The sequence below is a fragment of the Aspergillus glaucus genome, assembly GCF_001890805.1.
Source record: "Aspergillus glaucus CBS 516.65 unplaced genomic scaffold ASPGLscaffold_1, whole genome shotgun sequence".
Lineage (NCBI taxonomy): Eukaryota > Fungi > Ascomycota > Eurotiomycetes > Eurotiales > Aspergillaceae > Aspergillus > Aspergillus glaucus.
The window spans coordinates 1,644,190-1,669,761 of NW_019170453.1; the positions used below are offsets into that span (position 1 = coordinate 1,644,190).

At 49.1% G+C, this 25,572-nt stretch overlaps 12 protein-coding genes across 12 annotated transcripts; 4 read left to right on the forward strand and 8 right to left on the reverse strand.

The window, feature by feature from the left end:
* Positions 1-1,899: 1,899 nt before the first annotated feature.
* ASPGLDRAFT_1490472 (uncharacterized protein) lies at positions 1,900-2,250 on the forward strand (the record flags this gene model as incomplete). The annotated part of the gene is made up of 1 exon (XM_022541995.1): positions 1,900-2,250. A coding segment is annotated over one exon (351 nt), but the record flags the coding sequence as incomplete, so codon positions are not given.
* Positions 2,251-3,929: 1,679 nt separating this feature from the next.
* On the reverse strand, positions 3,930-4,850 carry ASPGLDRAFT_21704 (EI24 domain-containing protein; the record flags this gene model as incomplete). Its single annotated transcript, XM_022543118.1, has 3 exons — positions 3,930-4,104; positions 4,160-4,737; positions 4,800-4,850. The coding sequence occupies 3 exons, from the start codon at positions 4,848-4,850 to the stop codon at positions 3,930-3,932; spliced, it is 804 nt and encodes a 267-aa protein (XP_022406283.1).
* Positions 4,851-4,981: 131 nt separating this feature from the next.
* On the reverse strand, positions 4,982-6,097 carry ASPGLDRAFT_41640 (haloacid dehalogenase, type II). Its single transcript, XM_022545455.1, has one exon. The coding sequence runs from the start codon at positions 5,690-5,692 to the stop codon at positions 5,207-5,209; it is 486 nt and encodes a 161-aa protein (XP_022406284.1). The 5' UTR covers positions 5,693-6,097; the 3' UTR covers positions 4,982-5,206.
* A 106-nt stretch (positions 6,098-6,203) lies between these two features.
* On the forward strand, positions 6,204-7,038 carry ASPGLDRAFT_78739 (HNH endonuclease; the record flags this gene model as incomplete). Its single annotated transcript, XM_022549981.1, has 2 exons — positions 6,204-6,416; positions 6,469-7,038. 2 exons carry the CDS (start codon positions 6,204-6,206, stop codon positions 7,036-7,038), a joined length of 783 nt encoding a protein of 260 aa, XP_022406285.1.
* Positions 7,039-7,267: 229 nt separating this feature from the next.
* Positions 7,268-10,315, reverse strand: ASPGLDRAFT_21707 (translation initiation factor 2; the record flags this gene model as incomplete). Its single annotated transcript, XM_022543119.1, has 3 exons — positions 7,268-7,419; positions 7,476-10,242; positions 10,292-10,315. The coding sequence occupies 3 exons, from the start codon at positions 10,313-10,315 to the stop codon at positions 7,268-7,270; spliced, it is 2,943 nt and encodes a 980-aa protein (XP_022406286.1).
* A 192-nt stretch (positions 10,316-10,507) lies between these two features.
* Positions 10,508-11,919, forward strand: ASPGLDRAFT_41641 (putative mitochondrial carrier protein (Ymc1)). The gene is made up of 5 exons (XM_022545456.1): positions 10,508-10,756; positions 10,919-10,930; positions 10,983-11,119; positions 11,171-11,799; positions 11,863-11,919. The coding sequence occupies exons 1-5, from the start codon at positions 10,651-10,653 to the stop codon at positions 11,891-11,893; spliced, it is 915 nt and encodes a 304-aa protein (XP_022406287.1). The 5' UTR covers positions 10,508-10,650; the 3' UTR covers positions 11,894-11,919.
* Positions 11,920-12,083: 164 nt separating this feature from the next.
* Positions 12,084-14,663, reverse strand: ASPGLDRAFT_162185 (putative C6 transcription factor; the record flags this gene model as incomplete). Its single annotated transcript, XM_022542508.1, has 14 exons — positions 12,084-12,651; positions 12,709-12,832; positions 12,886-12,905; positions 12,956-13,052; positions 13,107-13,122; positions 13,177-13,300; positions 13,354-13,669; positions 13,720-13,831; positions 13,886-13,901; positions 13,961-14,272; positions 14,326-14,385; positions 14,432-14,463; positions 14,511-14,540; positions 14,598-14,663. 14 exons carry the CDS (start codon positions 14,661-14,663, stop codon positions 12,135-12,137), a joined length of 1,842 nt encoding a protein of 613 aa, XP_022406288.1. The 3' UTR covers positions 12,084-12,134.
* A 186-nt stretch (positions 14,664-14,849) lies between these two features.
* On the reverse strand, positions 14,850-17,080 carry ASPGLDRAFT_71271 (putative MFS transporter; the record flags this gene model as incomplete). The annotated part of the gene is made up of 11 exons (XM_022549546.1): positions 16,510-17,080; positions 16,356-16,453; positions 16,238-16,300; positions 16,137-16,189; positions 16,014-16,085; positions 15,845-15,958; positions 15,524-15,791; positions 15,449-15,470; positions 15,292-15,389; positions 15,137-15,237; positions 14,850-15,066 (listed from the first exon to the last, which is right to left on the reverse strand). Exons 1-11 carry the CDS (start codon positions 17,021-17,023, stop codon positions 14,850-14,852), a joined length of 1,620 nt encoding a protein of 539 aa, XP_022406289.1. The 5' UTR covers positions 17,024-17,080.
* Positions 17,081-17,844: 764 nt separating this feature from the next.
* On the reverse strand, positions 17,845-18,425 carry ASPGLDRAFT_78743 (DUF4334 domain-containing protein; the record flags this gene model as incomplete). The annotated part of the gene is made up of 3 exons (XM_022549982.1): positions 17,845-18,009; positions 18,080-18,356; positions 18,418-18,425. The coding sequence occupies 3 exons, from the start codon at positions 18,423-18,425 to the stop codon at positions 17,845-17,847; spliced, it is 450 nt and encodes a 149-aa protein (XP_022406290.1).
* Positions 18,426-19,657: 1,232 nt separating this feature from the next.
* ASPGLDRAFT_1490497 (putative alpha-glucosidase) lies at positions 19,658-22,685 on the forward strand. Its single transcript, XM_022541996.1, has 3 exons — positions 19,658-21,299; positions 21,347-21,377; positions 21,431-22,685. Exons 1-3 carry the CDS (start codon positions 19,695-19,697, stop codon positions 22,348-22,350), a joined length of 2,556 nt encoding a protein of 851 aa, XP_022406291.1. The 5' UTR covers positions 19,658-19,694; the 3' UTR covers positions 22,351-22,685.
* ASPGLDRAFT_140335 (mitochondrial 37S ribosomal protein uS2m) lies at positions 22,273-23,796 on the reverse strand. Its single transcript, XM_022541693.1, has 3 exons — positions 23,727-23,796; positions 23,474-23,665; positions 22,273-23,414 (listed from the first exon to the last, which is right to left on the reverse strand). The coding sequence occupies exons 1-3, from the start codon at positions 23,755-23,757 to the stop codon at positions 22,549-22,551; spliced, it is 1,089 nt and encodes a 362-aa protein (XP_022406292.1). The 5' UTR covers positions 23,758-23,796; the 3' UTR covers positions 22,273-22,548.
* Positions 23,797-24,035: 239 nt separating this feature from the next.
* hel10 (putative high expression lethality protein Hel10) lies at positions 24,036-24,913 on the reverse strand. Its single transcript, XM_022548069.1, has 2 exons — positions 24,550-24,913; positions 24,036-24,485 (listed from the first exon to the last, which is right to left on the reverse strand). Exons 1-2 carry the CDS (start codon positions 24,831-24,833, stop codon positions 24,179-24,181), a joined length of 591 nt encoding a protein of 196 aa, XP_022406293.1. The 5' UTR covers positions 24,834-24,913; the 3' UTR covers positions 24,036-24,178.
* Positions 24,914-25,572: the final 659 nt, after the last annotated feature.

A 25,572-nucleotide genomic window follows, 5' to 3' on the forward strand; every position in this document is an offset into this window, starting at 1 on the left:
GAGGCTGATCTCGGTACAATCAGGGGTACCGGCATATACGGGGTATACGACTATACCGGGGTGCACCTGGCCTAGAATGTACAGATTAGCTGTTCTTTCATGTTCAAATTCTCTATATGATCATCCCTCCCCCACCATGTCTCTGCTAAGAAACCTCCGCTATATGAGTTAGAGGATACATTATGGACCGATGCAACGCTATCCATCTTGGTGCGGTTTCAGTTCTTTGACTGCAAAAACCCTCAGAAAGTTTGGGAGGGAGTTATCTCGTGTCCACGATGCCTTCTACAAGGCTGCGGCCGTGTTCGCGTACCGTGAAAATCCTCCCGGGGGACTTCTGAATGACTCGTGACGATTGCCATCCTTGAACTCGAGTCCACAGAGACGTATGGCGATCTTATACGCCTGTTAGTGGCCAAAGTCGTCGTGCTGGTCCTTGTGAAGGTCAATTGCATTGACCTTCGAGACCTTTAGCGGTCAGCCGCTTTGGGAATGGAAAGGATGCTTGAAACTCGATCACGATGGGTACATCTTTTTGAGAGACTCCGTGACTATCGTGCATTCGCCATAGGTAGTGTACGTTTTTCTAGACCTTGGTTGACTTATTGTCAACGCATATGAAGAACTGGGAGTGGTTTTTGTACTCTAATAACCTACCCTGGTTACTATGTCAATCACTTTATTATCATTCTTTGGATCTCCAGTACTTGTACGGAGCCTGTAGTGCAGGTGTTGTTCGGATGAAGCTGTTAGGGCGTGCTTTAAAGGTACCTTCCCTTTCTGTCAACCCATCAACTTCTTACTCCCTCCCATTTCTTGCGACGCTTATACATCGCGAATCACACTCATTCTTCTCATATCGGTTGGCATCTATACTATAGGCAGTTGTCGAAAAGTTTTCGACTCCCTCTGGGCCGTTTCTCGACTTGTTCACCTTCCACCAGCTATCTATCATTCAGCTCCGTATTTCTCTGCTGTATTCTTCTTCTTCACGTCAAGAATATCATCTACGAATATGAGGTAACTCAGAAACCCATCTAATCAACAAATGCATGACACTGACACCCACATCAAAGTTATTTAAACTATTACCGCATCGACACCAGCCACCGCACATGGAAGAAGACCTGGCCACAATACACCAAAGATATCAGACAGATCATGCGCGCCTCTGGAGCCTACAAGGCTGATCCTGATAGAATCGTCAAGCACTGAATTGGATACAAAGGGCACTGCGAGGGATTCTTCGCAACTGCTAATAAACCCTATGAAGTTGGCGTTGCCTGTGTCTTGTTGAGAGCCTTCATGCTGGTGCCGGATGCTTGTCAGATTGTGTGAGTCTTCTTATCTTCTGTTTTCTTTCTGATTGAGGACTGTGCTGGTTTTGGATATTAGTTCTGGTGATTGGGAGGACTGGGAGCCGGCTTGGGCCCTTTACAAGAGTATGTTGGGGGGGAACCAGTGTGCCCGTGGGACCGCGGTGACTATACAAGACCTACTTTAGATTCTCGATTCCGGAGGCTATGGAGGAGTTTCCGAGGGAAGAGCCGGGATGGTTGACGCTTTCTCAGTTTGGTTTAGATGATGGCGCATATGCTGGTGATGATAATTTTATCGTTATGGTTATTATTCGGGTGGCAACGATTAGGTTAGGTGGAATAAATACACGCAGAGTAAGCTCTTCTGCCTGGATTTGACGTCGAGTGCATCGTAGTCTGCTTGCCTAGTGTAGTAGAGAAGATGTCATGACTATAGGCAGAAGTTGGGGTCTTCTTAAACCCTTCCATCTATTTACTATTGAACTAAATACTACTCTCTTCGGCTTGAGATATCATCTATCAAAATGCGGTAAGTCAAAACTAGACAATCGTCAACAAAAACACACTAACACCGATAAGTTATACACACTACTATCGCATCTATACCAATCACTGCGATTGGAAGAAGATCTGGCCTCGACTCATCAAAGACACCAAAAGAATCATCCGCGCTTCCCACGTGAAGGTGACTAACTCCAGAGGATACGACTTAAAACCCGATGACAAGGTCCCATCCCCCACAGTCAGCAAGAAGGACGGAATCGGCATTAACGGGATTGGTCGTAATGCACACGAACCATTCACCATCAGCTGCAAAGGTCGTATGTCTATGGGGTTCACGAAGACTGCGCGCAAGCCGTACGATGATGTGGTTATGTGTGTGTTGTTGAGGGCGTATATGCTCGCGCCAAGTGTTGTTCAGGTTTCGTAAGTTTCCTCCTTCCGTTGTATTTGAGGGTTCAGGATGATGATTATGCTTTATAGTTCTGATGAGGACTGGATGGACTGGCAGCCGGCACGGTATAACTATTTATAGGAATGTTTTTGGTGAGGAACCTTTGTGTCCGTGGGAGAATAACGGTGTGATCCCTTCGACCATGGATTCAGGTCAAGATATGCCTCCTTCCACCGGCTGCTTTGGGATGCTTTGGTTTGGCGTACGGAGATGATGCCAGGTTGAGATGATGTTGGGAAGGGCAGAGTAACGGGTTTGTTTGCTATTAGGGTTCTTCGTATAATGGACATCGAATACGTGAACAGCGTTCATGTAATTAGCTAATTGCGAAGGTGTCACTCTTTTAGATCGTTCTAAGTAGTAGAAGGAATGTTCTGGTTGTAGGCAAGCATAGTGGGTGTTAAACTGCACCTTCCCTTTCTGTGCCGGTTTTCCTCTATTCACTTTCATCCTCCATCCCCCGTCCACCATCCACCTTCAACCTCCCATTCATTTCTCGCCCACCAAGTCCACGTTCTTCTTTCATTTCAATTCCAGTATCCCACTAGTCTCTCCATCACGTCAAGGATAGCATCCAATCCACCACAATGGGGTAAGCCAGAACCATCCAAACAACCCATCGACACCTACTAACACCAAAAAGCTACACCCACCACTACCGCATCGACACCAGCCATCACGAATGGAAGAAGATCTGGCCTCAGTTTATCGTCGATGTCAAACAAATCATCCACGCCTCTGTAGTCGACGTGACCGGTCCCGATGGAATGCACTACACCAGACCCGACCCTGACGAGGACGATAGCAATAACGCCCGCCCAATTCCACCTCCCGTCATCAGCGTCAAGCGTGGAGTGGAAATCAATGGAGTTGGACGTGACGCTCATGAGCCGTTCACTATCGCCTGCGATACTCATATTAATATGGGATTCTGCAAGACTGCGCACAAACCCTACGACGACGTGGTCACTTGTATCTTGTTGAGGGCTTTCATGGTGGCTCCGAATGCTTGCCAGATTTCGTGCGTTTCATCTTTCTCCTTGTTCGCGATAGGCAAGTCGAGCTAATTTGAATTTTAGTTCCGACGGATCGTGGCACGAGTGGGAACCGGCTCGGTCGACCTACAAGAGTTTGTGGAAGGAGGATGCCGTATGTCCCTGGGATGGCGGTGATTACGCGAGCTCCAAGGCCAAGCCTGACGATGCCACTGGTAGTTCTCGCCTTCGAAAGCTGTTCAAGTGGCTCCGTGGAGGTTATGAGCGTGAGGGTTAATGGTTCACGGCTTCGTTTCGATCCGGATGTTGGCGATGAGAATTGTACTGCAAGGTTATATGTGCGAAAGTGGTAGATGGTGTTGACACTGCTTTGTTATTACGTTCATTCAGATATGCCTCGGGGTACGGTAATGCAATGCTTTATGGTCAACTTTGGTTCGCTTATAGCGTACAGAGTCGCGACAAGGCCAAAGCAAGCTGCCAAACTATCACGCGAATAAGTTCCATTGCAAAGGCTACAAAGCCAGTAAATAATATCCAATGTAACAAGCCCAACAGTACATCATATCACATAAACATGGCATTGGTATATTCAGTTTCGTCAATCGTGGGTATCGGTAATATCTCTTAGCCCACCTGCATCAGGTGGTATGTACACGCTTAGGCCGCTTCCTCGTCGTTATATCTCGGAATTTCTGGCTCACGTCGCTGCTCCAACAGACCACGTTTGTTTTCCAACTCTGAAGCCCAAAGAGCAGAGCCGACGGCCGTCGTCATCAGGAAGAACATCGAAAAAATCGGAACCAGCTGTAGCAGCAAAGCCACCGTTCCAAACCTGCCATTGTCAACAACCCGAACCAAGAGAAACAAAGATTGAAAAGATAACTCACGATGTATACTGAAGCTGCCTCTGCCGAATCCGCTCCTTCCTCTGCTTCTTCGGCACATCCAACAACTGAAAGTACCGCCAGTGGTGAAACGGTCCAGCACGATAGCCCGTCAACAGCAGGAACATCGGCACGCCAGCAACGGGGATCAAGTTCAGCGGCAGCAGAATCACAAACTCAACAATCTGTCTCAGGGAAAACGGCGCATACACAGCCCCCTTCATCGGTTTCCCAAGCCGCTGCACGATATTATCTCCCTGGGGATATAGCACCCGAGAAGTCGTAACTAGCTCTCCATGACCTTCATTGACTAGTACCGCATCAAATATATCCACCAGCGTCTCGTCAACGAAGAATGCTTCGAACAGCGCGGCCACGATGGCTGCGCCTTCGCCCAGGACTAAGAAGGCACCGCTGATCCAGGCGGTTTTGCCTTGGAAGATGGCGAGGAAGGCGACTTGCGGTATGTATGTGAAGAGGAAGAGGAGGACGTAGATAAATGTCGAAAGGAGGATGATTGGGATTAATCGAGCTTTAAATAAGGGCCAGAGAAAGCGATGGGTGGAATAGTACAGGATTCCCTGTTAGGCGTCAGCATTCAGTCTGTTTTGGGGGAATGTCAGGTATCGTTGTCGAAACGTACTCGGAAGGGAAATAGCCAAGCAGCGCTATTCATATTCAAAGATCGGGTCATGGTAGATATATTTTTATACCAACAGTGGTATTGTTCCTGTTTAGATGACGAGGCATAAAACGACGTCGGTTGTTGGATGCCAAGACAGCACTATTTTTATCGATAAGCGCTCACCGCCCGGCATACATATAAAAATCCGAAATTTTTCTCATCCTCTGAACCTTCTCTTTTTTTCCTACCAAAACTGAAACTCCTTTCTATTCACTCTGAAATCCCACATCGCTCAATGGATATCTGGAGGGGAAATGAAAGGATAGAATGAATTTGCTTGCTTACCCCGGATTCTTCTTTCTTGCGTGGAGCGTTCGGAAATACAACTCGCAATACATCTCTCTCAACAGCCTCACTAGTATTGCTTAAACTCGACATGTAACATGGCGGTTCAATTTGTCTTTATAATGATGGGTAATCGTCTGGATAATGTCTTCCAGGCTGTGCAGGACTGCCGTGGGCTCGAGACTCGGCTCAGCTCTGTCTGTCCATCCTGTCAAACTGCGGTCGATCCAGATGGCCTTCAGGCCTGCGTTGCGCGCGCCATTGATGTCGAATGGATTGGCACTGATCACCCAGATGTCTTCCTTTTGGGATGCTAATCCCGCCGTCTCCGCCAAGTGGTTATACACTGCCGGCGCTGGCTTGAATTGTTTGACCTCTTCAACTGTGACGATTTCTTGAAAAACTGCCGAGTATGGTGCGAGGTCCTTTGATTTTGACAATGAATGGGATACCATTGTCTTGGTGCCGTTGGTGAACACCACCGGTACGACACCGGGGGTCACTGCCAGTCGACTCAATGTTGGTCCGACATCCGGGAACGTTCCCATGTTCTCGAAGGCGGCCATGAGCCTGTTGATGTGCTGCTCTGCCGGATCGGCTCCGGGGGTTTCTGCTAAGGTATGGGACAGGGCGTTACGAGTTACTTCGGAGAAGGGTAGAAAGCGTCCTGTCAACGGTTTAGTAGTGTGAACAGCATCGTAGAAACGCAGTCACGCACCCAAACTGTTCAATCTCCAAGTGTACGCCAGCTGGTGCTGTCTCCATGTCTTTAGGATGGCCTCAGCGTTGGCTTTTGGGAAGTGCTTTTCCAGTTCTTGGGCGATGGTCTCCATAGTGAGGACAGTCCCGTAGATGTCCATGGCAATCACGACTTTCTTGGTCATTTTGTAGAATCTATGACTGCAGGAGCTCAATGTATCAATTGATTCAATTCAACTGGATATGTACAGAGAAATCCCCTTAATACCCCTGGGGGTAGACTAGAATACGCGGGGACGAAAGCTACTTACTAACGATGACATCAATCCGCGATCTTCTCACATCGCGTGGATTTCCATCACCACCGCAAAGAGCACCATGAACTCCAACTATGAAGTCTTCCGCGATATTCTGTCCGGCATTTTAGTCGCGAGGTCCAATGAAAGGCCTCGCGAGCCCTCAAAGCGCAAAGCAAACAAGGCGCGGAGAAATAACAATTCGAGCAGCAATAATAATGTGAAGGCCACGCCCGTCGTCAAAAGAGAACCTATTCAGAGGGCTAATCCCGAGGATTTGGCCGAGTTTGTTGATGTATTTACCGTTCCTCCCCCTACAATTGGAGACGAATACTAAAGTAAGCCAGTTCCTCGCCTCCGAAATCTTCACCCACCTCCCCGACACCCTCCAAACCCTTTCCTACAGCACAACCCAACAAGATCTCTCCCTCCGAACAGACACCTACCCAACCCCCCTCCCAACCCCCCTCATCGAAACCCTCTCCTCAACCCTCCCATCCACCGTAACCGAAACCCTCACCGTCTACGGCCTAATCCCCGACCCCACCGACATCCCCGAAACCCTCCTCTCCCCACTCCTAAACGAGTACGTCTCCAGCGTAACAGCGGGACCACCAGTTTGGGCATCGACGCGGACAGACGCATGCGAGATCTGTGAACGGGATTGGATACCGCTTTCGTATCACCATTTGATTCCGCGGGCTGTGCATGAGAAGGTGCGCAAGAGAGGGTGGCATGAGGAGTGGATGTTGAATAGTGTTGCGTGGTTGTGTCGGGCGTGTCATAGTTTTGTGCATCGGATGGCGGGGAATGAGGAGTTGGCGAGGGAGTGGTATACCGTTGAGAAGATTTTGGAGAGGGAGGATGTGCAAGATTGGGCGAGATGGGTTAGTAGGATTCGGTGGAAGAAGACATGACATGACATTATTCGTGAATAGAAAGATAGAGGCATAGAGCTCGTGGCATCACATTATATCTGTGGATAAATGTATTGTACATGAAGTCATATCATTTTTGAACCCCCCGAAACACTTTTGTCATAAAACACCCGTTCTATATGCGTTGATATGCAAGCTCCCAAGACCCGAATAAAAATACAATGATCCAAAGGATCACAAGAATGGAAAGAGAAGAGAAAAGGGTATATCACAGATATCTCTTCTCGTAGATATCCTCATAACACTGGACATGGTCGCCGGGGGCGAACTCCGTCCAGCCTTCGAAGCTGATACCACATTCGGTATCTTTGCGCATTTCGGCCACGTCCTTCTTGACGTTCTTGAGAGAAGTCATCGAGCCTGAGAACGTAGTTAGCAAATGCCATCTGAACCAAAACACGGGAAAAGCAACTCACCATCATAAATAATATCCTGACCTCTCAGAACCCGAACCTTCTTGGTCTTTTGGATAATTCCATTGCGAACCCTACAACCCGCAATGGCAGTCGTCTCCCGTTTCTTGACGGTGATATCGAAGACCTGGCTGATCTCCGCCTCTCCCGTCACGCGCTGAGTCACATTGGGCGGCAACTGCTCACTGAGGATCTCCTTGACATCGTCCATAAGTTTGTAGATGACGTTGTGGTCCATGATTCTCACGCCTCGCTGTTCTGCCATTCGCAGCATAGCGTGATCGATCGCTGTGTTGAATGTGATGATGTTTCCACGGGCAGCGGCAGCGTGCTCAATATCAAACTCTCCCACTGGCCCGACAGCGGAACGGAGCACGTTCGGGTAGACCTCGTTGTTGCCAATCGCAGTGACTGAGTTCAGGACAGCCTCGACGGATCCATCAACGTCCGCCTTGATGATGAAGTGCACCGGTTTGGGACCGGAAGTAGCCTGTTCAACTTCTACATGATGACCGGTCTGTTCCAGTTCTTCCTGTCGACGTTTGTCGAGAAGCCCACGGCGAGCCTCGTTGATGGCCGTGGCATCTTCGCCGAGTTTCTGGGTCTCTGCCTGCTCCAACCGCCACTCAACCACATCCTTGGCTCTCTGTTCGGAAGGTGCTTGTATCATCTCCGTGCCGGCGTTTGGCTGCTCCCTCCAGCCGTCGATTTCAATGGGCATACCGGGTGTTGCTTCATCAATCGTAACGCCAGCCTCGTTACGGAGGGTGCGCACACGAGCCCACGCATCACCTGCAACGACGATATCACCCACGCGTAGGGTACCACGCTTGACGAGCGCGGTGGTCACTCGACCGTAGCTCTTCGTTGTACTCTCAATAACCCAGCCTTCAACGTTACCTTCTGTGTCGGCTCGGTGGTCCTGCATGTCAGAAAGAGCCAGAATGGCTTCTTCGAGTTCCACCATTCCTAGGCCTGTCTTACCGCTCACGCCAATAGCCTGGACATCGCCGCCGTACTCTTCGACGTAGACATTATTAGCTGCGAGGTCCTGTTTCACCTTGTCGACATTGATGTCCTCCTTGTCAATCTTGCTGATAGCAACGACGATGGGAACCTTGGCTCCAGTGGCATGTCTAATGGCTTCGATCGTTTGGGGTTTGACACTGTCGTCTGCAGCTACCACAAGAACGACAATATCTGTGACGTCTGCTCCTCGACGACGCATCTCCAAGAAGGCTGCGTGACCGGGGGTATCCAAGAAAGTGATGGTCTGCCCAGAAGGCATGGCGACACTGAACGCACCAATGTGCTGCGTAATGCCTCCATGCTCTCCAGCAGCGATAGATGATTTGCGCAGCCAGTCCAGAATAGTGGTCTTGCCATGGTCGACATGGCCCATGATGGTGACCACAGGCGGCCTGGGAGGCAACGAGGACGGGTCTTCTGGTCCAGGGGCAGCAGTCAAATCGAACCCTTCCTCGGGCTGATCGAAAATGGGCTCAAAGTTGTACTCGACCGCGATTAGACCAGCCGTTTCTGCGTCCAAGACATGGCTATATGTAACACCCTCAAAGCCCATTTGTTCCATCCGTTGTACGAATTGAGCTGGCCGTACTCCAATGACGTCCGCAAGATTACTGACGCTGATGAACTCGGGCAGGAAAATAGGACTTGGGGCGACGTGCACTTCCTTTCGCCTTGTCCTTTCTTTCTTCGCGCGCTTTCGATCTTCTCGACGACGTCGGGTTTCCTCCTGGTCGTAACCTTCCTCCTCTTCGTCGTTCTTCCGTTGTTTCCGGCCATCACGACGCTTATGGTCCTTTCGGCGCTGTATCACTGGTTCCTCCTCCTCCAGACCCCATTGCCGTGAGTCCTGCTGGTTTCCCTCGATATCCTGGGATTGGAGTTCTGCAAGTTTCTCTCTGTCAATCTCCTCAATCGGATCGACGGCAACCACATCGTCTGACTTTGAGATTGGCTCTCCAGCGTTTTCGTCGCCTAGTAAGTCACCTATATCTTCTGACCACGCTGAATATTTCTTGCTTCTCCGTGCTGCGGCTTGCTCTGTATTGACACGATGCCGCACCTCTTTAACCCTCCTTGGTCTTGACGGATCTGTTTCAGGCTCAGATCTTGGGCAGCCACAACGGGGGCAAAAGAAATATTTCCCAAAACAGTTGAATCCGCAGTTCGGGCAGTGCCAGTCAGATTTGAAATGTTTCCTGGGCTTATCGCCGCCGGTCCCTGCGTCCTTGGAATATACGGACCGGGGAGTCAGTCGTTGTCTCTGATCCCGGGGACCCGCACCACGAGCGTCCCTATTCTCCTGCTCTCTCTGTTTCCGCTGTGCCACCATCCTCTCGCGCATCGCTTGCTCGGCTGGACTCAAAGTAATCGATTGTCGAGCACCACCCCATGGTCGTTTCTGAAATGGCGAATCGTTGATACGCGACTCTGTAGTCTCTTGCTCTTTTTTATCCTCTTCTTTCTTGGGCTGCTGCGCCCTCATCTTGTCGCGAATCGCCTGTTCCGCTGGGCTCAGGGCAACAGGTCGTTGAGTTGACTGCCCGCTGCCCCATCGTGATGTGAACTTGGGCTGTGAAAACGAAGGACGAGATTTGCTTCCATCTTCGCCATCATTATTCGAACCGAACGAATCGAGCGCTGCGGGGGAGGAATGAAATGTCCGTCGGAGACCGTAGTTCGTCGGCGTTATTCTATGTGCGGCCGCAAACGAAAGATTCGCAACACCTTGACGGCGGGACAACTGCAGTTTTGTCAGCACAGCGAAACTAGTAAAATATAAAGCAACTCACCTCTAATACCACCCGCCTCTGCATCATGACCGACAATTGCGCCTGTCGTTTCCCTCGGAGAGCGCCTCACGGCGGCTTTTCCTCCGTTTCCCGCGCCGGGGTCACGTGCCCGTCGGTGCCCCCGCCCAATCGGAGTTTGGCTGACATAATCTCCGTCCCACCTCACGCCATCGCGATAAGAACGAGAGCACATCGGCCTGCTTCCTTTTGCAATTTCTTTCTTTCGGTGGGTGTTTAAATTTTCTGTGTGTGGTCTTAGCGGTATTGTTCAATTGGGCATTCAATTCTGCCCGTAATTTTTCGTTCGTTCCGGTCAATTCCCGCAGAGTCGCCAGTAACCGCAGCGGTACCGCATCAATATGGAATCGGAGGCATTTGAAGATATGCAAAAGGGGGGAGGAGCCCTCCGAGCAGTTAAGGATTTGGCTTCTGGTGCTGTGGGTGGTATTGCACAGGTTCTTATTGGTATGTGCCAATTGATATTTGATATCTAAGGAGCATTGTAGGTGGCTGGAAGTATTATCATCGGCGACACCCCACAATGCTTCTTCTACCATTCTAATTGAGGAAATGCATGATTGAATATGCTTTCTCTATGCTGGGGATCAATTGGCTAACATGCTGCAGGACAACCATTCGGTATGTGAGGCAAAGCGTTGCATAGACTGCATCGTTATCTGACTATTAGCAGATATCGTCAAGGTGCGGCTGCAAACAACGACACAATACGCCAATGCTCTTGACTGCGCCAGCCAGATCTTCAAGAATGAAGGACCCGCGGCTTTCTACAAGGGTACCTTGACCCCGTTGATTGGAATCGGTGCTTGCGTAAGTAGCATTCTATACATAGTCGACTGTCCATGATCTGACAAGTACCAGGTCAGTGTGCAATTTGGCGCTTTCCACGAAGCCCGTAGGCGCCTAGAAGAGCTCAACAAGAAGAAATACGCCGACCCCACCCTCTCATACGGCCAATACTACCTGGCCGGTGGTTTTGCCGGTATCACCAACTCCGTTCTCTCTGGTCCCATCGAGCACGTCCGTATCCGTCTGCAAACCCAGCCCCACGGCGCAGACAGACTGTACAGTGGTCCCATAGACTGTATCAAGAAGCTCTCCGCCCACGAGGGCGTGACGCGGGGCCTTTTCAGAGGTCAGACTGTGACCTACCTCCGTGAAATCCAGGCCTACGGTATGTGGTTCTTGTCATTCGAGATGCTCATGAACCAGGATGCCAAGCGCAACAACATCAAGCGTGAGGATATCTCCAGCTTGAAGGTCGCCTCGTATGGTGGTTTGGCCGGTGAGGCGCTCTGGCTGAGCAGTTACCCGCTGGATGTTGTCAAGAGTAAGATGCAGTGCGATGGGTTCGGTGCTGAGCGGCAGTTCAGCAGCATGAGGGACTGCTTTAAGAAAACTTATGCTGTTGAGGGATTGGCTGGTTTCTGGAAGGGTATTGGCCCGACTCTGCTGAGGGCTATGCCTGTGTCTGCTGGAACCTTTGCTGTGTACGTCTCCACTCGTCCTCCAGGCATATAAGCCTTGGGAAATGATTACTGACTTTATTCTAGTGTTGAATTTACCATGAGAGCTCTGGGTTAAAAGGTCTACTTCGGGAATGGTTGCGCTTGTCTGCTTATGAACATAGATGCCTTGATATCCAATATACTTTGCGCTTTGTATTCAACATGATCAAAAAAGCAGGTTGAAATTTGTCTGTACCTTCAGCACCTGGTCCTTTACTTTGGGCAATTTCGGTATATATAGTTAGCGAATGCAATCCAACCCAATGAAAAAAAAAAAAAAAAAAAAAAAAAAAAAAAAAAAAAAAAAAAGAATCGGATTAAATCGCCAACGAAAAATCCCCAAAGAAATCCTGCCACGCAATCGGGAAATAAAACAAATTCAGCCCCGGAAACTCCCACTCAGACACAAATTGCTCCGGCACAAACGACTGCAAATCTGTCTGCGCATCGAACAGTTCCCAGAATGGACCTGTGGCCTCAGTACCTGTCTCCGTATCCATCTGGCCATTGTCCTGCAACGTTCGTCCATACTTCTCGATACTCATCTTCAAAATCTGCAGGTAGATAGTACTCCCCGAACCAGCCTTTGTCAATTCCTCAAGTAGCGTTTCACCCTGCCTCAGCAATTCTCTATGCTCTTCTTCCCGTTCGGGAAGGAGCCGTGATAACTTGAGCAGAAGGAGAAAGCAGAATGCGCACTTCGCCCAGACAAAGTCCATCGCGTAGCGCAGTTGGGCAAGGTAGTGGTCTGGCTCGGTGGTTATGAGTGCGAGATGCTTTTTGGCGGCGGCTTTGGCTGTTAAGAGGATGGATTGTTCTGTGGGGGATATTGCGCTGTATCTGTTAATGCCTTAATAGGTTAGGGTTGTGGGGAATGGGACGGATGCGTACGCGACATTTTCAACGCCCATGGATTGTAGGGCTTTGCAATGGAGGGTTAGTTCGGCCCAGCATTTCTGTACGCGTAGGGCGGCTAGAAGGAAGGGCTTTTCTTCGGTTGCGGCGGGAGAGTTCTCTGCATATGTAAGTATGGATATCGATTCTGGGAAATAAAGAAGTAAAACAAACCGATGATGCGTAGCCAGTCACTTCACAGTCGTTAGCCATCATTCGTTCAAGGGCAATGGGAGGAACTTACTCAAACCAGAGATCAAGGTCTATCTTGGTCTCGTGTACAAAGCTCGTGATATCCAACCTGTCGAGAGTTCTTGAGCCCAAAGTATCGTTGATGTTTGCTGGAGGTGTCAGTATGCGGCGCCTCAGATTATCAGATATGCTAGATTCTTTACCTCTCAGAATATTCAACTATCCACATATGATCAGCAACTTCGATGAATCTTGTAACAGTTCACGACATACCTCAACCTGAGCAAAAAGACGTAAATCCAAAACAGTTGATGAAGGACGACCGAGCAGAACCCTACATCGACGCGCGCTTCCTCCGAATCGAATTCCAGGTGGCTTCCCTCCATCAACGCGAAATCTAACAAAACATTCATATCAGTAAGCGTTTTAAAAACAAGATGATATACGCACATATGCTCCAAAACCAGAAGTCCAAACCAAGTCCTAGACTCCCGCATCAGAGAACGCTCTTCTTCGAGATCGTGACACGCATCCGTTTCCCTCATCGCCAGACGCTGTATAAGCTTCTCAAAAGCCCCGTCCAAATTCAAATCCAGGGCCATTCTGGTTGCGAATGAGAGGAGCAAAGAGCGTTCGGCGGAGTAGCAAGCGGCGATGAGTATTCCCTGGACGGATTCGAGACAGTTTAGGTCTTTATTTTGGATGATGAGGTTGCTTGACTTCTTGAGTTCTGCGTGTAATACGTCTGATATTTGTGATTGGGGTTCTTCAAATCTTTCAGTAATGGTTCTTGGCTATCCTTCAGATAGTGCTTACTCGTCTCAACGCGATAACCTATTGTGCAGATGGCGTTGAATAGAATGGTGCTTCGAGAGCGCACTGAAACAAAGGTATCATATTCCGGGTTGAAGACTGGGATATACCGATCCTGGTTCATGTAAGTCAAAGTTGCAACCACAATCAGCACAATAGAGTAACTTACACATCCATTAAAGAACCTGCAATGCTTATATATCAGCCGTTCAACGTTTCATAAACCAAAATATAGCAAACTCACGTTCGGAAACACGACATGGCACGCTCAACAGTAATCAACCCCTTCGAAACGAAATCCAAAATCGGTTCATTCAAAATCTGTATCTCAGCCTCAGAGCGTTTCCTCTTCGTTCCATGGACGATCTCTGGCTGTCCGGGTGCCTGAAGCAGAGGGTCTGAAACATCTTGGAAAGTGGATGTACTCTGCTGCTCTCGGTCAACAATAGTCAACGAAGTAGGGGTAGGTTGCGAGTCGCGCCGAAGAAGAAGCTGATGCATCTCATCAAATTGCTCCCGGAGATGCTGCACTTCAGATTCGACCGTCTCCAGCCTCCTACACCAAAGTCAGAGTTCCATGACTGTAGTAAATACCTGGTTTGTACGCACGCTGTGACAGGATCTTTAGGGGCTTCAAAGAATACGCATCTCTTCTTTAATTTGTCGCATCTGCAAGAGTTAATCTTCATCTAATATTCCACTTCCGGGCCCTGACCTTGTACACGGCTTCTTTCCATCACATTTTACCTGTTTCAGTTAATCAACGACCAGAATACCGACAATAGCGTACTTGCCTTTGACAGCCTACATGAACTGCATGCTTTCTGTCAATCCGTCAGTCAGGGAATATCCGATGTTTTGCCGTGGTTTCATAGATGTACCGGGATTCGCTTCGTGCCTGTTGGATACGGAGCTGATATGATACATGCAGATTCATCTGATGACATACTGCAATGTAAGGAAATGATAAGATTAAGCTTGATGTAGTAGTTTAGGTGTCAATATCAGACAATGAGGATAATGCGGGGAAGCCGGAGTTCACCCGCTTAGTACATAATATCCCTACTATTTACACAGAACTGTCCATCAAAAAAAAAACCAAAGACAGAAAAAAAAAAAAAAAAAAAACAAATTCAATATACATAGACAAAATCCTCGTTATCCAAATCTGTCAGATCCCTGAATGCATTATCATCAGCCCCTTCCTCCTGCGGGACTTTGCCCTCTTCTTCCTTGAACACTGTTCCAATGGCGGCCATGGATTTATCGACGATTTTGGCGCTCTTTCCCATGGAGACTCGTTTCTTTTCATGTCTCTTATTCAGAAGGAGGAGGTATGCTGTGTTCAATCTACCGGTGGGCATATCTTATCAGTCGAGAGGGTGATGAATGGTATGAATAAGCGATGGCCAAAACTTACAGACTAAGCAAGATTAGAACGCAAAACATTGCGAGACTCGATATTAAGCCTCGTCTATAGAGCGGTGCATCGGCGGTTGTGTATAGGTTAGGACCAACGACCTACATGATTTGCGATTAATAACTCGAGCCGTCGCAACGGGGGGCTCTACATACATTACCAGTACATTGACCGATTAACAGAAGGCCCGTTGTGACCTTTTTCTTCGTTTCGCCTGCTGTATTTCCGGCAGACCATGAGTAGATCAGTGGTGCTGAACGGGAACAAAACTGGTTAGCCCTAAGCGTGGATAGCGTACACGTTTCGACTTACTTATGCCTGGGTAGACAGATATCTATATCACCGTTAGCAAATGAGCCCTTCGGAAGCTATGTCGTGGTCCCTTACAATATAATACCCCGCTAATAAAGGCCCCTTATGAGCAGCATCATGCGTAATACGCAACAGCATCACGCACCCAGCAATCGAGGGTGGACATAGCAAGACAATAACAGGTCCCTTTATTTTCAACATCGTGGCAAACCATGCCCCTCCCATGGTAGCGATGAGTTGTACTGCGCCAAAGGGTATGTTAAAGAGGATTGTTTTGAACTGGTCAAAGCCGAAGGATTCGATGATCAGGGGGCCGAATGTGGATATGCCACCACTTGGAAGTCTGGCTTGTGAGCGGAACTATACTTATATCCGAGTGATTGGGGAAACACGTACGATATAGCGAACATCAGCACAAACCAAAACCATGTCTTTGGGTCTATACAGGCTTCTTTAACATGGTCCCATTTCCATTGATTGTTTTCGACACCCTGTTGATTCATTCGGAGCCTGCATCGTGTTAGTATATAACCCTTAATATGTGAGATAACCCCGGGGAACACACCTCTCAATTGCAACAAGCTTATCCTCTTCCTTGAGAAACTTGGCTCTTACCGGAGAGTCCGGCATAAAGACCCTGGAAACATCAGCCTTGACAACAGTGTCTATATGACTGGGTCAATCTCACAATACAATTGCAGAGAACGTGACCGTAATAAGACCGAAGAACAGGAAGATTATCTTTTCACGTCAGTTTTCCCACCGTTAGGGTCGAAAACCAGGACCCACCTGGTAGGGCTCAAAGATGTGAGACTGGATATGACCAAGGCCATATGTTATCAAACTCCCAAACTGCCCGTATCTACTTCAGTATCTGATCCAGCAAGTCTCTGGAAATCCAACTTACCATATTGACGACACCGTTCATCGCGTACCATGAGCCCAATCTAACAGGTTGTTCAAGACGTCGATACCACATCTGCGTAACCGCAATAAAAGCCGGAGCTAAATCAAGTCAGCTCTATCCCAGTCACAAGCATAGGGAAGGCAAGGAAACTCACGAATACCAGCCTCAAAAGCACCTAAAAACAGCCGACAAACCAACAACTTCGCAAACGTATCCGACGGCGTCATGCAAGTCAACGCAATTCCCCAAAACAGCATCGTACAAGCCAGGAACTTCCCTAGCGGCACCTTCACCAGAATATATGCGACGAGCGGTTGGACAACCAACTGGGAGAGGTAGACAACCGAGCCAAGCCAGGAGTATTGTTGGCCGTGAAGGTTGGCATCTTCGATCAGTCCGAACACGGATGCGTACGATAGGGTGGTCTTGTCAATTTGCTGTAGGAAGTAGATACCCAGGAGGATTGGAAGGAGGCGCAGGTCGATCATCCGAAGAACGCGGGTGTTGATTTCCTTTGTGAGGATGGGCGAGCGTCCCAGGTCGTTGATGAGGTCGGCAGCGTCATCGTACTTTGGTTGATCGGGGGTTCGGTGCTGTGGATGGGTTTGTGGTTCGATGAATTCGACATGTCGTTCTTCAGCTTTGGAGATCTCTGCTTCTTGGGACATCTTTCACGGCAGTAGACTGGTGGATGAGAAACAGCAAGCTCCCTCAGCTATCAAGAGCACAAACAAAAGAAGGGAATTTATCCCGTTTATACAAAACTACCTGGTGACATAGTGTGGCCATCCTCAACCCCGTGGAGAGGGGAAGAGGCTAATGCGAAGCCACAGGAACCAATACCGTCCATTCTACCAGCATACCCCGGTCATTTCGCCGCATTGACTTTCTTTGATATTCTCGTATCCCTGTACTTCTCTTCAGCGGCCCAAGTCCGATGTCATGCAAGTATGGCGGGGTGTAGGAATAATGCACCCCGGACTATCGGCTTTCGGTCGAAATATCCGATGGTTTCATCAAACATCCACCAACTGTACAGCTTGCTGTATCCATTACCTGGTAGTTAATTCAAGCGAAATCCATATCAATTGCTGCACGTTATCTTCATGCTGGAGAATTATGCTGGAAGTGCCTCCGGCGCCTGCGTGTAAGAGTTGTAGTTGAACTAAGCATCGAGTTCCTCCTTGAGACTGTCCAGGTAGCCCTATTTATGCACTTCATCAATTTAGAGAATTCTTAATATGTTTAATCTGCATATTGACCTCCTGTATTCTAGTTCTTCATCTAATTCAGTTCTCTCCTTCCTATTAGATCATCTTTCGTATATGCCCTCCGGCATACTTCTTTCCATATTCATCAAAAATTATATAAGCTACACAGGGTGTATCAAGCAATCAAGTACAACATATCAAGGTGTGGACTGTATCTGTCGCATGATCTCAATGTTCAGTATTGGTGGTAATCGCATTGGCCGTCGCGCTGCACGATGCTATTTGTACAAATAGAAGTAGTAAGTCCCAGCATTTCCAAAACTCTTAGTATCCATTGCCCCGGCAACTAAATCGTCACTGACTCGTCGAAAGTGATCAATGATGGGATGATTATCATAAATCATTGCGGTTGATTGAACACCCCGGAATTCAATCTGACGAAGCTGCTCGACATCAGGGTCAGGCATTTTGAAAAGTAAATTGTCTGTAGTGGGTACAGCTGAGAATACTTACACGTGCATGTCCCCAATCCTCATTACAGGCTCTTCTGCCATCTTTTTCAATAACGATAGGGTCAACAGATTCAATAGAATGGAACGTCTTTCCCAGCCAGTTCATGCCTTTGAGTTGTGCATGAGCCGGGTGGCCAGTATCGAGACTACCACCTTTCCATTCTCCAATCAACACATCAGGCTTAACTGGCTGTAGTTTGTCAAAGACAGCCTTGATGTCAGGTTCCGTTAAAGTGCCAGCTTGTTTAGTGAACTCGATGAAAGTTTCTTCTGGGCTGCTAAAAGACAATATATTAGCGACGCCTTTGGGCAGGAGAAAGCTATCGGAGTATGTCATACATCGCCATGGTGAAGAGAATTTGACTCGTTTCTTGAGTCGATGAAGACTTCTCTCGTATTAGAACCAGTTTGCTTCGAAAGATGTTTCGCGGGGAAAGTACAGGATGAGGGACATTGTTTAAATAGTTTAAATAGATGGCATCATCAATCATGCCATGTTGTTCCCTAGGTCTGATGCTGGCCCACGGGATACTGGCACCGCGGGATACTGGCCCCGTGGAATCCGGAAACACTTACCATAGTTAACTAGAGCTAATTCGAACCGTAATGTACCCTTGCCTTCCGGAAATGTTCAATTTGAATACTGCGAGAGTGACATTTCCGACAACTGTGAATTATGAAAATTCATTAATGCTATACACTTTTTGTAGTTCGTGCCGACACTGAAACTTGTAGACCATATAAATTAATCTTTTTTTTATAGCGCAAACATGTTTCTTCTTCTAAGATTACAGAGCGTAAATCTAGATGAGCAACACTATCCTGAGAAAGCACAAAGCAGCCTAAAGCAAGCATGTCAAAGAGATTTGGGAATCGCATTGTAGCGGGATTGATGCTTTTGACCCATCTTAGAAAACATCTATTCAAACCATTTAATTCGCATATCAATGATACCGTAGGCTCTTTCTTTCTTTCTTTCTTTCTTCTTTTTTTTTTTTTTTTTTTTCTTTTTTCTTTTTTTTAGTGTAAGTCAAATAAGCAAAGTCCAAGCCAACCCTAACTGTCGTTTGGTGGAACATCAGTTTTCTAAGCATTCCTAGTACTTGAAGCTTTCCAAAAGATTCAAAGAATTGCAATATATATGAGAAAATCAGTTATTGAAATGATCAGGGTAACTAGTAATTTTATGAACCTGATTGTTACACCTTGATGGACGAGTAGAAATGGCTGAGAAGGCGCCGGCTATCTATTGAATGCATCTGATAATTGAGACAAGGAATATACTTTCTTCATTAGCATATAATATACTCTACGGCCCAACTCCGATACCATGCAATGTATGATGCAGTAATCTATTCCGGTCTATCAAATGGTCCGAGAATACACGTGGACGATGGCGCGGGGAGACTAGCAATAATCCGGGGTATCTGGGAATGGAGAGGAGAAGTCGGAGATGAGCCCCGAAATCCGATATACAACCATGCAACACAACTCCTCAATGTAATTGGGGGGGGGGGCTTGAAAATGATTCAAATACGGCAGTAATGCCATCTAATTATCTCTCGTAGATTCAGATCCCAAACAATAATTCAATTGAGATATCATTAACAATCAACATGCCTCAGAAAGAGTACTCCCCCCGGGACTACAAACAAGTCCCAACCGAAGACTCTCAAGTCCACCTCTCATCCAAAGCGAAAAACAACCAGTCTTTCGATTTCACCTTCGAGCCCATCCGCAAGAACCTCTTCCGGGTGACCTTCACCTCCCCCGACCATCCCACCCCGCCCTTTCCCAGCGTGACCAAGCCCCCAACCGACCTCGCCAATGTCAAACTAGCCGTGAAAGACACCACCCCGACAGTCAAAACCCTCGAAGTCGGCGACATAACCGCCTCAATCGACTGGAGCCACGCCCCTGTCCTCACGTTATCCTGGACCAGCGACGATGTCAAACCCGGCTCCGGCCAAAAAGCCCTATACAAAGACCTCCCACTTCGCTCATATGTGGCAGATGGTACTGGCATCGCGCACTACACCGAACATGACCGCGATGCTCTGCACGTGGGGTTAGGTGAAAAACGAGCGCCTATGGACCTAAGCGGTCGCAACTTCCAGCTCTCCGCGACAGATTCCTTCGGGTACGACGTGTACAACAGTGATCCACTGTACAAGCACATCCCGCTGCTCATCAAGGCGACTCCCAATGGCTGCGTGGCGATCTTCTCAACCACGCATGGACGCGGCTCTTGGTCCGTAGGTTCTGAGATTGATGGTCTCTGGGGCCACTTCAAGGTCTACCGCCAGGACTACGGAGGTCTAGAGCAGTACCTCCTCATCGGCAAGACACTAAAAGACGTCGTACACTCCTACGCCGAACTAGTCGGCTTCCCCCTCCTCGTACCCCGCTGGGCATACGGGTACATCTCCGGCGGCTACAAATACACGATGCTCGACGATCCGCCCGCGCACGAAGCCCTCATCGAATTCGCAGAGAAGCTCAAGAAACACGATATCCCCTGCTCCGCGCACCAGATGAGCTCCGGGTACTCGATTTCTCAAACGGAGCCGAAGGTCCGGAACGTGTTTACGTGGAATCGGTATCGGTTCCCGGATCCTGAGAAGTGGATTTCCAAGTATCATGGGTATGGGATTCGGTTGCTTACGAATATCAAGCCATTTCTGTTGCAGTCGCATCCTGATTTCAAGCGGCTTATGGGGGAGGGTTCGTTTTTTAGGGATGCGGATACGAAGGAGCCTGGGTTTATGCGTCTTTGGAGTGCTGGGGGTGCGACTGGGGGGGATGGGTGCCATGTGGATTTTACGTCGGATTTCGGGTTTAAGTGGTGGTATCACGGTGTGCAGAGTTTGAAACGCGTGGGCATCGACGGCATGTGGAACGATAACAACGAATACACCCTTCCAAACGACGACTGGGAACATGCCCTAGACCACCCGTCCGTTTCCGACGCTGCGCAGAAACATCCCAATGCCGTTGGGCTCTGGGGTCGTGCGCTGCATACGGAATTTATGGGTAAGGCGTCGCATGATGCGCTGCTGGATCTGGAACCGAAGTATCGGCCGTTTGTGCTGACGAGGAGTGCGACGGCTGGTACGATGCGGTATGCGGCGAGTACGTGGAGTGGTGATAATGTGACCAGTTGGGAGGGGATGAAGGGGGCGAATTCGTTGTCGTTGAACGCGGGAATTTCTTTGCTTCAGGTAGCCCTACCCTCTCCAGAAGATAATCAATCTGCTAACGAAACCAGTGCGAAGGACATGACATCGGTGGCTTCGAAGGTACCCCTCCCATCCATCCCTTTACCTCTTGAAGAGCTCAGCTAACAGAATAGGCCCTCAACCCTCCCCCGAACTCCTCCTCCGCTGGATCCAACTAGGAACCCACTCCCCCCGCTTCGCCATTAACTGCTTCAAAACCTCCCCCACAAACAACCAAGTCGGCGAAGTCATCGAACCATGGATGTACCCCGAAATCACACCGCACATCCGCGCAGCCATAAAACGCCGCTACGAGATCCTCCCCTACATCTACTCCCTGGGTTTGGAGAGTCATACCACTGCGTCCCCGCCGCAGAGGTGGATTGGTTGGGGATATGAGAGTGATCCGGAGGTTTGGGGGAAGAAGCTCAAGGATGGTGAGGAGTTTTGGTTGGGGGATAGTATTCTTGTTGGGGGTGTTTATGAGGCTGGGGTTGATGTTGCGAGGGTTTATCTCCCTCGGAAGCAGGAGGATGGGGAGTTTGACTATGGTTATGTGAACTTGAACGAGCCGTATACTTACCTCGCGGCTGGGCAGTGGGTTGATATTCCCTCGCACTGGAAGACGAGTATCCCGCTGCTTGCGCGGATCGGGGGCGCGATTCCTGTTGGGAAGGACGTCCAGACTCGCGTTCCTGGTGATGACACTGATGCTTCACTGGCCATCCAAGAAGTCGACGACTACCGGGGTGTGGAAATCTTCCCGCCTAAGGGAAGCTCGCACGGTCGTGTGTTTGAGAACAGTTGGCTCGAGGATGATGGAATTTCGAAGAAGCCAAGGATCTCGCGGTTCAATGTCAAGTATAGCTCGACTGAGGAGACGGTGGTTTTGGGGTTTGAGCGAGAGGAGTGGGGGTTTGGGCCGGGTTGGAAGGATTTGGATGTGATTTTGCATCATGTGGATGAGAGGAGGGTTGTTTCGGATGTTGGGGGTGTGGTTGAGTATAAGGGGAGGGATGGGAGGGGAAGGGTGGTGTACACTCTTAAGACATGAGATTGAAGACAGACGCAACGACAGCGATGGTGAAGTGACAGTGACAAGACAAGCAAGTGTGAATAACCCATAATTCATTCATTGATAATACACATTTTTAGCACCGAACCTTTACAAAATCTATACAGTACAGTCCCATAAATGCTTTCATAACGGGGTAACAAAAATAGATGAAAAGAGTAAGAAAGAAATATCCGCTTACTGGTTGGCGGCAACCTCCGCTGTCCGAATATCCTGGTTCTCGGGCTGACGCTGAGGCTGACGCTCAGGCTCAGGCTGAGATTCCGATGCCCTCTTGTTCAGACCAAGCTCCTTCGGGTCAACAGGTTCGTATGTGAATCGGCCCTCGTGAGCATATTCCAACCGTCTCTTCTGACCAGCCTCACCTGCCCGACCCAACACACCAGCGATAACACCAACAGACCGCAAACTGTCATCGTTGGCCGGAATGGGATACGTAACACGGGCAGGGTTGGCATCGGTATCGATGATACCAATGGTAGGCACATTGTTAAGACCGCACTCGTGCAGCAGAACCTCGTTCTCAACGGGGTTAAAGCAAACCACCAGATCCGGCTTCAGAGCAGCATGCTCCTCCAAATTCGACTTCAACTCGGTAATCTCTTCATCCAACGCATTGACAACCTTGGTCTCGCATTGCCCCAGAATCTGTTGTCCATTGGTCAAAGCACCCGGAATCCAGCGCTCAAAGATATGGTATCCTTTGGCCAGTTCCGCAGCACGCACAACCGTCTTTTTCTGGTCCTTCCGGGTACCCGCAAACAGAATCAGACCGCCCCGGGCTGCAACTTCTTCCACAACCTTTGCTGCACGGCGTAGGTATGCTGCGGTCTGGTCAAGAGAGATGATGTGAATACCGTCTCGGATACCGAAGATGTATCGCGAATTTTGGGGATTCCAGCGCGACGTCGAGTGGCCGAGATGTGTCTGGGAGGCAAGAAGCAGTTCGAGGGTGATGTCTTTGGGCTCGGGGGGGTTTTGGATGAGTTCATCGGGGTCGTAAGCGTCTTCAATGACACTACCAAGGCTGCGGCGTTTTTGTCCTGGTCCAAGTCAGTTGGCTGCTCTTCCGCACGACGGAAGGGAATCTGCTCCAGCGTACTTCTTATTTGTCTCTTCCTGAATGTCTCCTGGGCCGAAATTCTTAGTTCTTCGAAGCTCTGCAATTCCACGGGTTGATCCGGTTGCACGGGCTGCTCTTGGGTAGGCGTCTCAACTGCGGTCTGGACGGGGGTTTCGGTTGAATAGAATCGGCTGAGCATGCGAGCTGGTCGGTTAAGAGCCAGGAAGCGGCCTGGGGGCAGGACACGAAGCAGTTAGCGATATCCAATATTAATTGAATAATTGATACTCACTCTGCCGCACACACAACTGCCGGACAATCATGTTGAGCTCTACGGTTTGTCTGTCGATTCTCGGGGATTCGCAGCGAGGAAATCAAATGTCCGCGCGAACTTTTGATGTCGGGCTTGGCATTGCCTGAGGCAGGAATACAACTGCTCTAGTCCCGTGACGGATCGGCGGCGGGGTTGTCAACACCCAATCTGGAGAAAATACAGAATACGATCGTCTACACAAAAGCAATTATTCTTATAGAGTGGACATAAAAGTAGACCGCGACGGAATGAAATTCGTATCGGTATCGTTAACTAAGTCATGACATGCTCATGGTAATAACAATGATGGAGCCTTAAGCAATAAAACAAAAACAGACCCAACCCAGCAACCATGTAGAGATAATAAAAAAAAAAAAAAAAAAAAAAAATGCAATAGCGTATCAAATCACAGAACAATCAACCGCGACAGTCTATTTCTTGAAGAAACCGCCGAGCTGGTCCATCATGCCAGAGCCGCCCTGGGAGGAACCGCCGTGCGAGGAACCACCGTACTGCGAAGGGGGACCGTAGCCCGGAGGCTGTTGCTGGCCCTCGTCCTTGTTCTTGTGCTTCTTGACAGCATCCTCTGCGATACTGCCCATGATGGCACCACCGATTGTTCCGAGGAAACCGTGGTTGGCCTTGTGACCAGCGAAACCACCGGCCGCACCGCCTGCAAGAGCACCGGCGAGACCACGCTCACCGTCCTGGGCGCCGTCGGGAGCTTGTTCGTGGGATCTATCAAGACAACGTCAGTACATCTGTGGATTAAATAGAGATGGTTGTTTTGGTGGCGACTTACTCGTGCTGGCCGTACTGGTGCTGGTCGTGGGGCTGCTGCTGGCCGTAGTAGCCCTGCTGGTGGTGGTGCTGCTGGCCGTACTGCTCATGACCGCCCTGGCCGTACGGCTGGTGACCATAGCCTTGGTCCTGATGCTGGCCGTATCCCTGCTGAGGGGCGTAGCCACCCTGGCCATAGCCCTGACCCTGGCCCTGGCCATAGCCCTGGCTACCGTAGCCGCCCTGCTGGTAGCCGCCGTGGCCGTGGCCGTATTGACCTTGGTTGTAGGGATCGTAGCCAGACATGATGTTGGTAGAGTACTGAAGGTTGTAGAGAGTAAAGAGTTGAAGAGATGGATTGAGAGTAGAGAAGGACGGAAATGGATGAAGATGGAGAAGAGGGAAAGCGGGAGGATCTCTTCCTTTTATAATGACCAAGTGGCCACCTGATCGGAGGGGAAGTCAAATCACAAGGCTGAGCAGACCCCACCACCGCGATACTCGTACATTATTACATATTTATTTGCACTGCCCAACGCGCCTACAAGTACATATCATGTGTTGTCACTGCATTCTTTCTACTGGTCAATTGTACTATGACTCTTCTACAGAAAAATTCGAATATACCAGAATGTTACTCTATACAGCAGTCCTAGTGACTGTCCAGAATACAGAATAACTAGTTAACTAACATTAGTTAGCATTATGTATGCGATGACTCAGCGGTTCGGCCATCCCGCTGGGGAACAGTTCTTGTGCCGCAGGGCTGAGCATATTACGATACAGATACAGCGCCAAGATCTGGGCAATTGCTCCTATTGGACCAGCATAGTGTTCGCGAATATTTCCGTGCCTAGAGCCGTTGCCTAGGCCCCACTATCTATCACTACAAGAGAAGTATAGCGTCGTATGGTTGATACAATAGTTACACAGCCACGGTGGCTCGGCCGGGCTGTGGCGATGATCATGATGAAATATCTTCTAGAATTCCACGGTTATTCCACGGTATTTCCGAGGAGATATGTGAATTGCAAGGCTGAAAATA

What these genes read in the sequence shown, in the direction of transcription:
- ASPGLDRAFT_41640 (XM_022545455.1), bottom strand. Translation starts at nt 5,692, where the DNA reads ATGGCCGCCTTCGAGAACATGGGAACGTTCCCGGATGTCGGACCAACA.
- ASPGLDRAFT_41641 (XM_022545456.1), top strand. Translation starts at nt 10,651, where the DNA reads ATGGAATCGGAGGCATTTGAAGATATGCAAAAGGGGGGAGGAGCCCTC. An exon ending in TGATTGGAATCGGTGCTTGC is followed by an intron (nt 11,120 to 11,170) that starts GTAAGTAGCATT and finishes GACAAGTACCAG; the next exon opens with GTCAGTGTGCAATTTGGCGC. An exon ending in TCTGCTGGAACCTTTGCTGT is followed by an intron (nt 11,800 to 11,862) that starts GTACGTCTCCAC and finishes ACTTTATTCTAG; the next exon opens with TGTTGAATTTACCATGAGAG.
- ASPGLDRAFT_1490497 (XM_022541996.1), top strand. Translation starts at nt 19,695, where the DNA reads ATGCCTCAGAAAGAGTACTCCCCCCGGGACTACAAACAAGTCCCAACC. An exon ending in CGGGAATTTCTTTGCTTCAG is followed by an intron (nt 21,300 to 21,346) that starts GTAGCCCTACCC and finishes TAACGAAACCAG; the next exon opens with TGCGAAGGACATGACATCGG. An exon ending in TGACATCGGTGGCTTCGAAG is followed by an intron (nt 21,378 to 21,430) that starts GTACCCCTCCCA and finishes CTAACAGAATAG; the next exon opens with GCCCTCAACCCTCCCCCGAA.
- ASPGLDRAFT_140335 (XM_022541693.1), bottom strand. Translation starts at nt 23,757, where the DNA reads ATGATTGTCCGGCAGTTGTGTGTGCGGCAGA. An exon ending in GCAGTTGTGTGTGCGGCAGA is followed by an intron (nt 23,666 to 23,726) that starts GTGAGTATCAAT and finishes TCCTGCCCCCAG; the next exon opens with GCCGCTTCCTGGCTCTTAAC. An exon ending in CAGGAAGAGACAAATAAGAA is followed by an intron (nt 23,415 to 23,473) that starts GTACGCTGGAGC and finishes GACTTGGACCAG; the next exon opens with GACAAAAACGCCGCAGCCTT.
- hel10 (XM_022548069.1), bottom strand. Translation starts at nt 24,833, where the DNA reads ATGTCTGGCTACGATCCCTACAACCAAGGTCAATACGGCCACGGCCAC. An exon ending in CACCAGTACGGCCAGCACGA is followed by an intron (nt 24,486 to 24,549) that starts GTAAGTCGCCAC and finishes TTGTCTTGATAG; the next exon opens with ATCCCACGAACAAGCTCCCG.